The sequence below is a fragment of the Mchenga conophoros genome, linkage group LG6 (assembly GCF_057382185.1).
Source record: "Mchenga conophoros isolate Kocher_MC1m ecotype Shallow Benthic linkage group LG6, M_conophoros_male_GT1.1, whole genome shotgun sequence".
Lineage (NCBI taxonomy): Eukaryota > Metazoa > Chordata > Actinopteri > Cichliformes > Cichlidae > Mchenga > Mchenga conophoros.
The window spans coordinates 41,941,364-41,956,422 of record NC_140531.1 but is presented as its reverse complement, the minus strand read 5'-3'; the positions used below and the strand labels follow the sequence as shown (position 1 = coordinate 41,956,422).

Sequence of the window (15,059 nt, the reverse complement as noted above, 5' to 3'; positions counted from 1 at the left end):
TGAAGTCTGGGCTCTGACGAAGCTGATCCGTGACTAGTATGTGTGTTTGGGATCATCGTGATGAATTTTATGCTGGATCAGAATCTGATGGTATTTTCTCAGGTTCATGATTCCTTCAACTTTAACGAGCTCTCCAGCACCTCTGGCTGAAGTGCAGCCCTGCACCGTGTCCGAGCCTCCACCGTGTTTCAGCGATGTCTGCAGGCAGCTGCTGCTGTACCTCGCTCACGACCCTCCTTACATGTTGATTGCTCCCTCAGTTCTTGTGTAAGTTTCATACTTCAGCCTTTGCTCTCTGTGTCCAAGCCACGCAGACATTTCTGTTGAGGCTTCAGTGAGCAGTAGATGGATCAGCTGAAGGAACAGATCAGTCGTCAGGTCTCTGTTTTCTTTATGATGTGATTTTTAGATATTATTCATGTGCTGTAGTTTTTTGTAGCTCTGTCACTTGTTCTGTTCTGTATGGACACGCTGCACACCGTGCTGAGACCAAGTTTGCAGCTAATAGCACTTCTGCAGTCACCGTGCTTCTGCAGAAATGCTATTTTATGCCTGTCAGACTGTGTTATCTTTGGCATTTTTCATAGTTTCAGCTAAAGAAATGGAAATGAATGATGTGTTTTTGGCTTCTCGTAACAAAGAGCCTAAAGATAGAATTAAACCTTTGCCAGCTTTGTGTGTAGACTCGTTGGTTGATCTTCTGAGTTGGAGCCTTTTTATGGTTCGAGGACTCACTGAGTGAAAAAGCAGCCAAAGTCCAGAGAAAACCGTGACAGACCTTCAAAAAACCTCCAACTATTACTCAACACCACAAAAATTATGCAAACGATATGAAACCTTGCCCAGTTCTCATGAATGGGAGCAACTGGTTTTACAAGCACAGTTATAATCCTGGTCTCAGTGAGATTTGTTTTCCGTTGGCGTGCTGTGCGTGACCACTGGTGGACATTAGCAGCAGGGTTGGTATTAGTTCACGGCACCAAGTCCACGAATGTGTAAAACACAAAGTTTGATTTCACATAAAACTCTTTTATCCTCTCCACGAGTTCCTTGTGTATAAATAACTTGGCACCAATCAGGGACGGCTAATTCGAATCCACATTTTTCTGGTTTCTCCCACTTGGTTTCCAGTATTTTCTGCCTCCTGCTTCTCTCAGCCCACTCGTGGTTGTATTCCAAACCTCACGTCTCATATACCATCCCCACCCTCAGCCATGGAGTGCACTGAGAACCAACACACACCGATTCACCCCGTAGGGAGGAGAATGAGGTTTAGCCACGCCGCCCGAGGTCGGTCCTGGCTGTCAGCACGGAAACTCTGGAGACCGCCAGCACGGCTAAATTAGGTCCTCAGCTGCTTTATTAGCGCTGAACTCTGGCTCAGGTGAGGGCCTCTCCTCTCTGCCTGTAGTGTAACTGTAAGCTGGCTGGCCTACTTTCTTAACCCAAACTAAACACGCCCATGTTCTTCGCCCTGGACCGAGGCTGCAGCTGCTCTAAAGAGCAAAGATATTGTTGGTTTACTCCGCAGGACTCAGCCAGGCTGCTGAAGCGATGACTGGCCTGAAAATGCCACTGGAGCATTTAGCCGGTGCCTCTATTAAATGTGAAAGGAGGTTAAACTGCTGGGTGCAAATAAAGGGCAGAGCTCGCAGGATAAAATAGTCACTCTGATTAATTTTGCCCTTCAAAACTGCTTTTTATTATGGATTAAACGTCAAGTCGTCGCAGCTCAAACGCCGGTAAAATAAACCCTGTGAGGGGGAAAGCAAACAGCTTCTTTTCATTCTCCTTCGCACTCGGCGCACCGACTCGGTCTTCAGAGGTTTTCACAGCAAATGCTGTTTTATGTCTGTGATTAATGTATTTTTAATGGCCGTTTGTGAGCGAAGCACCCACTTCTCTGAACCTTAACACCGCTACTCGTGCCGAACTCTTGAGTTCGACACGGAGAGGCGTGCGGATTGTTCGAGTGCCTCACAAACCGCATTTTTCTGCCAAGCTTCTCCTCCAGCACAGAGTTGACACAACTGGCAGTCCAGCTCACGAGTGCTCGGATGATATTACCCACTTCATCTTCAGAGTAAAGTGCGCCGAATAAAAGTTTCAGTCGGAATTTGTGGCCGCACGTTCACCTGCTGATCTTTAAAACCAGCTAAACCAGTAACTACTGGAGTCTGACGGATAGCCGATGTTTTTAGGCCGATACCGGCATTCAGTGATTTTAAAAAGGGAAGCACTGATATATGAACCAGTTACACGACGTCTCCACAGCTCGGAGGTCACATGACCAGACAAACTCCTGGCTGATTAAAACTGCAGAGATGAAAGCTTTAAACCTCAGTGGGCTGTCCTCTTCCTCTGGATTCTGACAAAGCTGACAGCTGATTATATTTGGCCCTACATCCCGACTCTGGGTGGCTTTACCCCGGCTTCCAGGAACACTGGGAGGAACCTCGGCGACTGGGATATGTCCTTCAACACGTGCATTAAACAAATGTAGGACCGCTTCCAATCATCGACAGGATGATGCTAAAATTAGAAACATCTGCTCTCAGAGTGACTCTGTCGCCAAACGCTGATTGTTGGCGTGTCTCTCAGCGCTGGGTGCTAATAAGATAAAACTGAATTGAGCTGATGTTGATTAATTGCTAAAAACTCATAGAAACTTAGTCTGTATGCTACCTAAGCTTGGTGAGGGACCTGCAGACGTTACACCTCGCACAGCTTCCTAAAACTGCAAACATGCTTCAGCGCAGCGTGCAGGAATATGACTCAAAGCTAACATTTTTATATCAGCGTTATTAGAGACACGATGCTTGGTGCTCATGTGAGACTACAGAAGAGGCAGAAAGATGCTGTCTGAAGCCCTTTAATGTTGCAAAGATTAGAGGTCTTCCTGTTGGTCTGATTGTGAGTATTTGTGTGACTGCAGATGCCACAAGGAGTTGAGATAAGCTGGAATTCCGGTTCATCCTCTAGAGAAAACAGGATCTCATTCCAGTGAGGGAGTTTCCCGGTCAGAGTCCATTTCTCGAGCCTTGTTCCAAAGCTCACAGCGGGCCCTGCAGCCCGGGGTTGGGCAGTGATGACAGAGCGACTGCAGATGGACGAACATCAACACACGCCTGCACCTGTTGTCGTACTGAAAGCGAGGGGAGCCCGGCTCGCCACGTGGGGTTAAACACCCTGCGGCGTCGACATATTCATGAACAGAGCCTCAACTCTGAGACAAATCCAAGCCCCCCGCCTTACTCCCACGCATGCATTCGCTGCTTAAAGCGTTCAGGAATCCAGCATATCATGTTCCGACCTGATCTAATGCGCCCACTGCGGGCAGCGATCTGTCCGGATCTGCTGCCAGGGTGCCGGTCTAAGTTTAGAGACACAACTGTGAGTGATTGTGGTTGGAAAGGAACGCCTTCCCTCCACAATCGGAGACATCTGCCTCTCTGAAACTGAACACTGCTGGGTGCTAATGCATGCTCATGCTTGATTCATGTGCTCCATTAGTTTCTGCTCGTTGGATTCGAGCTGTGATGAAATAAAGATTTCAGGAGGCTCTCTAATGGAGACCCGCCAGGTTTCTCCTTGTTTTCTGTCATAATGGTGAATCTTTTTATTAAACACGTCCAGATTTTCAATTAATGAGGTCGACATTTGACCCAAAAGCTCAGGTTACACACTGCTCGCTTCTGTTTGGGAGGGGCAGCCAATCAGAAGAGGGTTGGCTTGAAGAAGGAGGAGCTTGTTTCAAACAGTTAAACAAACAAAGTGTTGCATTCATGTACATAAGGATTATTTTGAACTGTGAGTCATGGCGAGCTTCTCTGGTAGCGTCCGAGTTATAAAATCTGGGAATGAGCAGAAGGAATCTGACAGCTCCGGGGTGTAAAAGCGAGCGCCGGCATGTTGACTTTGTCTGTGACGGGATGTTTGCATACTGACACGACAGCGAGAGCAGCGACCTTATCGTGCGCTCGCCAGTGAGGAGAAGCATGCTCGAGCCTGCGGCCTCACTCAGCAGATCACATGGTTGCTTTGTCAGGACAGTCATGAGTTGTTCCAGAAGTTCGTGTGTGTTTCCATTCCACTCTGTTCCACTCCTGCAGAGCTCGGGGTAAACCCACAACAGGAAGTGAGGCATCAGTTGGCTGTAATGGCGCTGTGGCATCCCCCAAGTTTGTGCCAAGTGACTCTCACAGCTCCTTACAGAGCGGCTCTATTCTTAGCACATGTGCATGAAGCAGAGCTGCTGTTAGTCTCTGAGCCCCGTCGTTCCTCAGTGAAGCTGAACTGAGACTAAAGCGCTCTTATAATAACTGTGTCGCTGCTAAAGCTACGTGGACCAAACGCTGAGCTGGAACGTTCTCTTGAAGGTGGATGTTTCCATGTTTTCAGAGACAGACATCTTCAGGTTTCATGTGGATAAGATGAGCGACCTCTGCTGGTTACAGTTACATCTTCCTGCTTTGTCTCTGTTTTAGTCACAAAATGATGGAGCACATTATATGATTTTTTTCTTTAGTCGGCTACATGAATGAATAAACAGTTGAATCATGGTGAAACAAATGTATTACTGGAGCCTTTTCATCACTGCCCAGTTCATTTTCGAGAAGAGTCCAGTCCTGCGTCTCTATGCCAGCCACAGAGGCTGAAGTGCATCCAAATATGTTTCTAAATATCTCGATTTTCTGACTCTGTTTGTTAGCTGTAGAACAGAATTGGGGGAAGAGGACTGAATTCTCCTTTTATAGGCAAAGTTTAATAAGCTACACTTCCTCAGTGACTGTGTGGAAATCAAAGATGGACAGCGATGTTTGCGGCTCTACAAAATTCAAACTGCCTTCATGTTTTTATGAATTCAGCCATTGCACGTGTCAGCCCTGTGGGTCCCTGATTGGTGGAAATTCTCGTGCAATCAGCGCACACAGACTCTCCTGATTATTAGAGACTGTTGATGATAAATGTTAGTTTTCTATATGCGTTCTGTTTGCCGTCATCCTAAAAAGAGGCAAAATAACTCAGTGGATATTTCACTTACCCACAGGTGTAGTCCGGTGTCATTAATGGTGGACGGTTTACTTTCACTCACGCACAGCATGAGCCGTCAGCGTTCACGTGTGTTAGTTAAACATGTCTAATATTGTGGCTGTGACCATCAGTGATTAGGTTTTAGATCTCACCCTGGGTCAACACACCTGACTCACATGATTAGTTCATTACCAGACCTCTGGAGAACTTCAAGACATGCTGAGGAGGTCATTTAGCCGTTTAAATCAGCTGTGTTGGATCAAGGACGCATCTAAACCTGCAGGACACCGGCCCTCGAGGCCTGGAGGTCCCCACCCCTGCTCCAGCCGATGTGCTTTGTCCAGTGTTTTCCTGTGTCAGTACAGAGTCTTCCTCCATGGCCTACATGCTCGTCGTGGTATGAGAAGTAGCCACACCCTCACACACACAAACATTGGTAAAGCCGTTCAGCATTGTTGGGTTTGGAAGGCAGGAGTCTGTCTTTTCACATAGATGTATGAAATGTCTTTTAGAACGCCTGACGTTAAAGTCATGATGGGAAACACAAGCAGAGTCATTGATAAAGGCTTTCTGTATAAAGTGGGGCTGACCCCACTCATGTCATTTACACTTGATAAACAAGTGTCTGCTGTTGTCAGATCCAGTTTTTACCAGCTTCGCCTTATTTCTAAGGCCAGGCGCTATATCCCGTATAAAGACCTAGAAAAGCTCATCCACGCCTTTGTAACGTCAAGGCTTGATTACTGTAATTCACTTTATTGTGGTCTCCACTCTTCCCTTTTACAGAGATTACAGACAGTTCAGAATGCTGCAGCACGCATTCTAACTAAAACCAAGAAGTTTGCCCACATTACTCCTGTCCTCGCTGATCTGCACTGGTTGCCTGTCAAATATCGTATTCAATTTAAAATTTTGTTGTTTACTTTTAAAATTACCAATAACACTGCACCAGCTATCTTAAGGAACTTTTAAACCCATATGCTCCTGCTAGGGCTTTAAGGTCATCCTCACAGTTGCTGCTGGTTCAGCCCAGATCTCGACTGAAATCTAGAGGTGATCGATCGTTTGCTCTAGTTGCACCGGAGCTGTGGAACAATCTCCCGATTGGCATCTGAGCGTCTGATTCTATTCATTCTTTTAAATCACGGCTAAAAACATATCTTTTTAAACTTGCCTTTTCTACCAGTTAAATGCTGGCTTGCTTGCAGTGACCTATTGACCTATTGTATTAAATTCTCTGCTTTCTTTCCATTATTGGTGTCTTTTATCATGGTGGTACAGTCTTACCTTGCTATAACCTATGTGCTGCAGTTTACTCTTATTGGTGGCTTTATCTGTGAACATAATTCGTTACCTTTATGTATTTGATGTTAATGTGTGAACTGTTTTATTTTTTATTGTTTTATGTAAAGCACTTTGGTATGCCCAAGGCTTTTAAATGTGCTCTATAAATAAAGATTGTTGTTGTTGTTGTTGTTGTTGTTGTCATCATGTCGTCGCTGAAGGAGCTCGGCTGCTATTTTTGTGCTGCTTCATTTTCAAGGTTTTGTTTTGGACTCTAAACCCAGAGCTGCTGAATCGTAGTCCCGAGGCCGTCTCAGGACTACAGACCACCTTCCTCTCAGTACCTACACTCTGATCACGTTTATGCTTTTAGCTCATGTGGTAATGTGGAAATAAGACGAGCGTCAGCGCGAGCCGGACAGTAAGCATTACATCATCGCATCCTGGATTCACTCTGAGGGGAGACGAAGAAGAATCTTTTTTTTTTTTTTACCTGACTCCCAACATTTACACCAGTGGTCCAGAGCTGCACCGCATCATCCAATCACATCTCTTCACAACTCTTCTTCACACTCTCTCTCTGCTGGTTACCAAGGAGACAGTGGAGTCTGAGAAGTGGAGCGATGGTTTGGCGTGGATGTGTTTCTTTCTTTCCTTTCTCTTTTGGCATCCTCAGAGTGGAATTTTACCACCTGGACTCCTGATCGTCTGCTATCGTGCTGCAAACGTGCACGCTCGCAGGCCGTGCACGTGCAGCCTGTGTGCATGCATCCATGTAAAAGAGCAGTTGCGCCCGTGGCTGTGTCACCTGATCCCCGCCGTCCCACCTGTTCTCACCATTCTCTCTCCCTCGGTGATCCTGTAACTCCCGGCAGGTCGTGAGCACGCTCTCTCCTGCCAGGAATCTGTCAGCGGCGACAGGAAAACGTGTATTTCAGGACAAGCTTCGACCAGCCGGAGAGTGTCTCGAGTAATGAGCTGACCTTGATCCGAGTGGATCAGTTCAGGCTGCACCGGCAGAGTTTGAAAAGGAGGGTGGGGGTGTAATTAGTTTGTTGAACTGAGAAGGAAAGCTGACATGACGAGCCTTACGGTTACGTCTGTCCTCTCAGTGTGTCGCACCTGCACGCAGGTGAGCACCTTACAACTTTGCCTTCATTAAGAAAGTGGAAACGGTGGCACAGTCACACTTCAAACCTGCGAGTTCAGCATCGGTGAAATGTTTGGGGGCCGTCCATCATCCATCCGTGTGTCACGGACACAGATCCTGTGAGCAGGATCCAAACCGTTTAGTGCCGTGGCAGCGTTACAGGAAAAGAGTTGGGTATGGTCATTGGATGAGTGGGAAAAATAAGACAGGAATTCAATGAAAAGGTGGAGGCAGACTGACAGATGGACGGGGGAAATGGGATCAGGCGACGGATGTTTCCGGAGTGGGCGCTGGGGATTAGTGCGAGTGTTTTCTGGGTATCTTCTTGCATCCAGACCCACCCGGCTGTTTGCTCGCTCGGTTCCCCGAGGTCTCTTACAGCTTTCAGCCATCACACACAGACACGGCCGACAGCTCCCATCGCCTGTTATACGTCTTTATGGACTTCAGCCCCCTACACACACGTGCACACATGCTCCGTGCACACACACACATGCACACACACATGTGCACACATGCTCCGTGCACACACACGTGCACACATGCTCCGTGCACACACACATGCACACACACATGTGCACACATGCTCCGTGCACACACACACATGCACACACACACGTGCACACATGCTCCTTCCGTCTCTGATTCTGTAGGATGTTTGCTGCAGTGCTGTGCAGCCTCCTCACCCTCTGCATCTGCCCTCTGCTGTTTTTGCTTTCTCTCTAATCTTGATTGATCTATTTGAAGAGTGGAAAAGAGCAGGAATCTGCTGTGTTCTCCTCTTTCTCTTGGCTTTCTCCTGTTTTTGTTTTTTCTTTGTCTTAATGCTTCGCTCTGCACGCTCCCTCTCTCTGCACCTCCTGCTCTGGTGTCAGCACTTCTCTCGCCGTCTTCATGTCGTTCATGCTGGTTTGACCCCCGTGAACCCCCGGCTCACTGGACTTGTTTTTTTTATTGATACCAGCGTGCAGCTTTGGGACTGAGGTGTGACGCTCGATATGATGCACAATCACCCCTGAGCAGAAAAACCGTTTTGTGATGGTAAAGAAGCGTTTTTAGTAGATTAAAAGGTAGTTACTGTTTTGACTGAGACTCTCTTACTTCATATTTAAGAGTTACCTTCATTCTTTTTGTTTGGGAGACTCAGAGGAGGAAGTTTGGTATCAGCAATAAGTTTGCTGCTAACATGTTCCAGCAGCTAACCAGATACAAAGAGATGCTTAATGTGTTGAACAGACACTACTGTGGTGATGCTAAGCTAACTGCTGCTGGTCTTTTTCTTTTCTTAAACCTGATTGGTTACCAGCCCTGTGGTAGCTGGGATAGGCTCCACCCTGTGCTGTGGGTGTTTATGTTAGCTTAGGTTAGCATAGCATAGAAACAAAACAGAAACTTGGCAGCGTCAGGTCTTAACCTACATCTGCACTTTAGCTCACCTTCATATCTTCCTTTTAAAAAGGAGTTTTTTCTCACCACTGTTGCCAACTGCTTGCTTGTATGTTGCTGTAATATGATTGGAGGGTCTTCACCTTACAACAAAAAGCACCTTGAAGCAACTGCTGTTGGAATACAAATAAATACATTTATTATAAATAAAAGTGAATTGAATTCATGTCCAGGGTTGGTTTATAGCGTTTACCTTTTTGTGGCTGCTGTGACAGCATTGCATCATTTCCCAACTGTATGGTGTTTGAGAGACTGAGTGTGCACACAGGAGTGAGCACCTCGTTGATTTCTTTGATTAATAAATATTAACTTTGTGACAATAAATCAGCTGCCTCTCCACTTTCTTTCTGATCGTGTGTCATTGTCTTGGATAACTGATCTAAATCTTTAAGTTCAGTTTTGCGTTACTCTTTATCCCCCAGTGTTCCTCCTGCATGGTGTTTTGTCTTTACATCCACACATGCACAGCAGATCATGTGCATTTCTACTTGTATGAACACACGGCTAAAGATTTACTGCTGCAGAGGCCTGAGGCTGAGCCTAACCCATTTTTCTATATAAATAATTAATGACAGTCAAACATTTTTGAATGTTGCTCACAAATAAGGAAACAGTTTATGTCTCTATAACTAGAGCCAAAAAAGTAACGTGCACACAAGCTGACGTCTAAGACGTTTTGCTTTTAAGGAATGCCATCCTGGAATGATTTCATGCAGGGTCGTTTATCTTTGGTTTTTCTCAGTGTCGGTGAAAATGATCTCTGAAGCTGCTCTCAGGAATATATTTGAGCTAAAGAGCTTGGCTAGCTGTGTTTATGCTAAGCTAATTGCCTCCCGGCTTCAGGTTTATACTCGACATGACACACGAGATTGATATCGATCTTTCTTATCTCGCGCCCAGGAGAGACGCAGATGATTCCTAAAACGTGAAGCTGAGCCGAACATAAAACTAAAGCCGTTTCCTCTCCTCGTGTTTCCACAGATGCAGATACTCGACAAGTTCCCAATTGAGGGAGGGCAAAAAGACCCGAAGAAGAGGATCATCCCATTTCTCCCAGGTGATAGCCTGCTCCTGAGCTCTCGTTATCTGAACAGGCTCCCATATTAATAATGTATGACTGGCACTCGCAGGGCGTCTGTGTGTGTCTGTGTGTGTGTGTGTTACTGCTGATGAGGCATTATCTGTGACTTTCAAATCTCAGCTGTGTTTTCGTGCCTGTGCGTCTGTGTGATGTTCATTTTTGGATGTGGAGAGTGTCTGAGTCACATTATGATCGTGCATGAATGTGATCACTGGATTATGCTGTGCTCGCGTGTCTGTGTGTGAGAGATCGACAACACGCACACACACACACACCCGTCACATTCAGGTTGATGGTGACCTGCAGCGGTGGGCACGATGCTGCCTGTGTGTGTCCGCCTGTGTGTGTCCTCCATGTAGATTCTCCAGCTCTGTGTGTGCTCAGGCAGTAAAAGGCTTCTGTGTGTTCACAGCAGTTTATTTTGGTAACCGCTCTGTTTAAGCTCCGCGGCCAACACGTGGTCCCAGCATCAGCTTTATAGCCCCCCCCCAACCCTCCTCATCCTCACACTCACAAACAAAACCAATCTAGAAACCCACCAAACACAAACCTCCCACTTTGCTAGAAAGCCAGTGGCGCCACATGCAAACATAACCGACTGTCTGCGGATGCACGCTCAGCTCGGACTCTTAATGGACTCTTTCAGTCTGAAGTTGCAGGACAACGTTTAAGTTTCAGAGCTCAGCAATAAAAAAAAAAAAAATCACCAGGCGTGCAGTTTTTCTACTGTTTTGTGTATGGAAGCCAAAAAGCGCCAAAAAAGATTAGATTATTAAATAAATGTAAAAACAAGAGTGTTTGGGAGCCCACACGGTGAGTGGGTTTAAATTAGTTTATATTCAAGAGGAGGCTCACGGCCCCACAGCAGGGACTGTGGATACGTTCAACATATAAGGTCCACTTAGCTTCAAACCATTCTCCTGTCGCCACACTGAGCTCTGAGATCTTCTCTAATGATCACGCTGTTTCCCTGAGCCGATTGGTCAGTGAGCGGCTGTTTAATGTGTGCTGAGCTCCTCGTTGGCTCAGAGGCAGCTCAAGCTCAAACACCTGCACAGGACCAGAGACGGTAACATGGAGGCTTCAGGTTCTGTAGAGAGAATATGTGCAGTTAGATGGTGTTTAAGGTCAAACTTTTCAGGCTGCAGTGAAACAGTCATGTTGTTGTGGCCTCTGGCTCATTTGTCTGGGATCAACTGAAAAGGATCCTTTACAAAAGTGCGACTGAGTGAAAGTTACTGTATGATCTTTGCATTTATATTCTGGTATCACTGCATGTCTTCATGCAGCATTTAGCATTTGAAAATGTCTGCTTCTCTTTACTGTGTGTGTGTGTGTGTGTGTGTGTGTGTGTGTGTGTGTGTGTGTGTGTGTGTGTGTGTGTGTGTGTGTGTGTGTGTGCGTCACAGTGTTGACTGAAGCCTCGTTGCTGTTGTTGCTGTAACATCACATTAGTGCTGCTCCAGCTCCAACGTTGCACTGTTTTTGTAACTCACGGGGAAAATGGGACTAAAGTCTGTGCTGGAGGATTCCCCTTTAAACAGTAATTCCAGGGTTCCTCACACAACAGAGTGCACGACCCCGGGCCTGCCGGGGTGGGGGGGTGACACAGCTGGAGTGTGGGCCTGAGATGTCATTCATTACTGACATCTCCTGACAGGTCTGAGTATTACAGGAAGCTTTGGCTGCTCTGCAGAATCAGCTAAATGTGTATTTTTAGGGATGCTGTGCATGTCTCCAGTATTTACTCTCCTTTCGTCTGTTGGCCGTCACCTCCATCCTTATTATTTTTTGTCCCCTTTCCTCCCCTTCCAGGCAAAATCCTGTTCCGGAGGAGTCATGTGCGAGACGTGGCCATGAAGCGGCTGCGTTTCATCGATGACTACTGCAGGGTAAACGTCCCTCAGCTTCTCGTCTGTCTGTGGGGGGGCATCCCCGAGCCTGTCAGGGGTCAAGGGTCACGATCCGTGCTGTCTTTCACACGCTGTTCGGGGGGGGGGGTGCATAAAACTTGCACACCTTAACCCTGGAGAACCCACTGGGTCAGAGCCGACCCCATTGGTTTTCTAGGCAACCCACGGGGTTAAATTTGACCCCGTGGGTTCTCCAGGGTTAAACTGACCTCAATTATTTTAAAGTCCATCTCGCTAACGACCTCCTCCCCTTGTTTGCTGGTTTTGTTTCCAGCAACAAAATCAACATAAAAGCGACGAGCGTTTGTAGTCCTGCAGCTCCAGAGTGACTTTCCTTATCACTTCCTGTTCCCACTCTTATTAGTTTTTTTAATCCTCCATCGTGCCCTCCCCCTCTTCCTTCCTTCCTTCCTCTTGGCTCAAAGCTGCACGAGCAGAAGGGAGATTCAGGCTCTGATGTTTGTCTCACGCATAATTATGCAGCAGTATTCCTCGCCTGTGTCAGGCAGGGTTACCCACAGCATTAGCTCAGTAATTGGGACTAGTTTAAGAAGCAGTTCCACACATGTGAAGTGAAGCTGGTCCTCAGCTCAGCACAGGCGAAGGTTCACACAAAAGCCTTTTCATTATCCAAATAACCTAAAGCGCTCCAGTGTTTACAGTTGCTACAGCGAGCTGGTGTTTTTCAGCCAGCACGCCGAACTGTTTACTTCCTGCATCCTGTTTATGAGGCAAACACAGAGGAAGAGAAATTATTCTCCAAGGATGGGCTCCCCGGAGCCTGCAGGGTGGAAACCCGGCCGGCTGCGGGTGCACGTGGCCTCTACTGTGGATAATATAGGATCGGATGAATGAAACATGAAGGCAGCTCAGACTGTGGCAATTTAAATAAAAAGCCTACGCCGTACATATGTTGTGTATATTTCACGGTCCAGCACGCCGAGCTGTACGAGAGTCACTCCTGCAGCTGGAGCCAGTCCCATCATTAAATATAGATATTTAGACTGACATGTGATCCTGTCTCTGACTGCGGGCTGCTTCTGTGTATGAACAGTGATTGATTGTGTGTTTGTGTTCTGCAGATGTGTAGCCAAGCACACACATGCAGTAGTCTGCATCATTCAGCTTATATTGAGTAAATATAAAACAGTTGCTCCAGAAACAGAGATCTAAATTTAAACTGATGTTATTTTTATTTATAGCACTCAGTGGGAGAAATACAAGCTGCACATAACTCTGCTATATTTCCGCTTTATAGAGATTGAAGTCCAACAATCTGCTGTATGTCTGAGAGCTGGTGCCTTAGACCTGCAGTGTCTCTACTGACCAGCAGGGGGCGCTGGCTCTGAATGCCGATGATTCTAACTCTACTCATTATTCTGATGAGTTTATTAGCTCGAGCACTGTTTTCAAGTCTTGCTGAATACAACATAATGTGCGTTTTGTAATTTATTGTCCCGTTTAGAGCTGAGAAAGGAGGAATCAGGGTTTGCTTTGAAGTCTCTCCTGTATGATTCTTCATTAATCGTTTCTATACAGGTCATGGTTTAATATAATAAACTTATTTTCAAGCTCAGGTAGAGTCTGAGGATGAAACTGTGGAGCATCTTCAGAGAGGCGCTCACTGTCACTCTCTCTGCAGGCGCTGGTGCGACTCCCTCCTCAGATTTCTCAGAGCGAAGAGGTGCTGCGCTTCTTCGAGACGAAGGCTGAGGACGTCAACCCCCCCGTGGAGTGAGTGAAGCACACTGTGGACAAACACCGCACACACAGGTTCTGTATAGGCTAATCCGCTGGCTAATTTCTGTAGCTGAATCAGCTTGACACACCCTTCCAGGTGAAAGTGGGTGTGGCTTAGATTGGCATCACTTTTAAAGGAGGGCTATGACATCAGCATTATAGAAACTTGAAGTGTCGCTCTTCCTCTCAAAGGTGAAGAGTCGAATGTAAAAGCATTTAAATCCACAGCTGCTCCATGTTTCAGGGGTTTAATCACATGACCAGCTGGTGTCATGTGTGGCGCCACTGTTAGCTGAGCGTAGCTAACATCAGCTACTGTTTGCTAGCTTTACTGTATGACAATTCCATTGTTTGTCACTAAGCTAAATGTGTTATTAAAGCAGCTGAATAACTAACTTTGTTGGCAAAGTGAAAATGTGTCGTTTAATTAGCAACATTTTGATAACCATCCGCTGCATTAGCATGTAGCTAACTGTACACACTTCATGGCAAAGGAAGCTAAAATCATTTAGATGGTCATGCTAATTAGCGTGTAGTTTGTCGTAGAAACACTCGTGTGAAACAGGAAGTTTTTACTGTTTCTTGGTCAAATAAACTACAAATCCACACAGGAAGTTGAGCGTAGCATGTTGATTAGATTGCACAGGTTTACAGCCGAGATGCCGCCACAGGAAAAGCAGCTTGTTTGCTCTGCCTCCAGCCTGGATTAGTCTATGCAGTACACACACACGCACACACACGTGCATGCAGACACTGTAAATTGCTGGCACTAATTGCATTGCATGCAAACATGATGCTAAATCTCGTGTGTTGATTGATAATGTTCAGCTCAGATGTTCCAGTACTCCCAGCACTCACTGGCTCAGCTCATTGCCTCTCTCTGTTCTCGCTTTCTAGTCTATTCCCAGTTCGGCTCTTTCTCACTGAGTTCGTTAAAACCTCCTAGCAGGCCAGGCGGAGAGGGAGGGAGGGCTGTTGTAGGGAGAGCAGTTGATGGATGTGAGTGTGGGAGGAGGAGAATGACTGGTTTCATAGCAGGAGATGGCCCCTTTGGGTAGTTGTTAATTAGAGAACACTCTCCTCTCCAAACCTCAAATGTCAGTATCACAGTATTCACTGGTAATGTGCTCCTGTGTGCCGCTCCTGCTCCATCCAGGCTCCTCTTCTCTGCACGCCTTGCTCACTGACCTCTTGCTTTCCTGTGTTTGCCAGTAACGGAGCGTCTCTCCTCGCTCATTTTCCTCCTCCTCCTCTAACTCTTTGTGTCTAACTCACCCTCGTAAATTCAAGTGTGCTTAATTGACGAGACGGCTCAAGGTTACAAACAACGGCGCCGACACAGTCGTTCTTCGCTCAGCTTTGGTCCCCTCGCCGTCCACACTCTGTCACACCTGCGTTCTCATCTCTCCCG

General features: G+C 46.6%; 1 protein-coding gene across 5 annotated transcripts in view; it reads left to right on the top strand.

The window, feature by feature from the left end:
• The window catches only part of sh3pxd2aa (SH3 and PX domains 2Aa), a 98,911-nt gene that overhangs the window by 22,312 nt on the left and 61,540 nt on the right, over positions 1-15,059 (top strand). For all 5 annotated transcript variants that reach the window (XM_085278127.1, XM_085278126.1, XM_085278125.1 and 2 more), the window contains exons 3-5: positions 9,896-9,971; positions 11,811-11,887; positions 13,551-13,642. In XM_085278127.1, the coding sequence (XP_085134253.1) occupies positions 9,896-9,971; positions 11,811-11,887; positions 13,551-13,642 (245 nt within the window). The remainder of the gene's footprint in view (positions 1-9,895; positions 9,972-11,810; positions 11,888-13,550; positions 13,643-15,059) is intronic.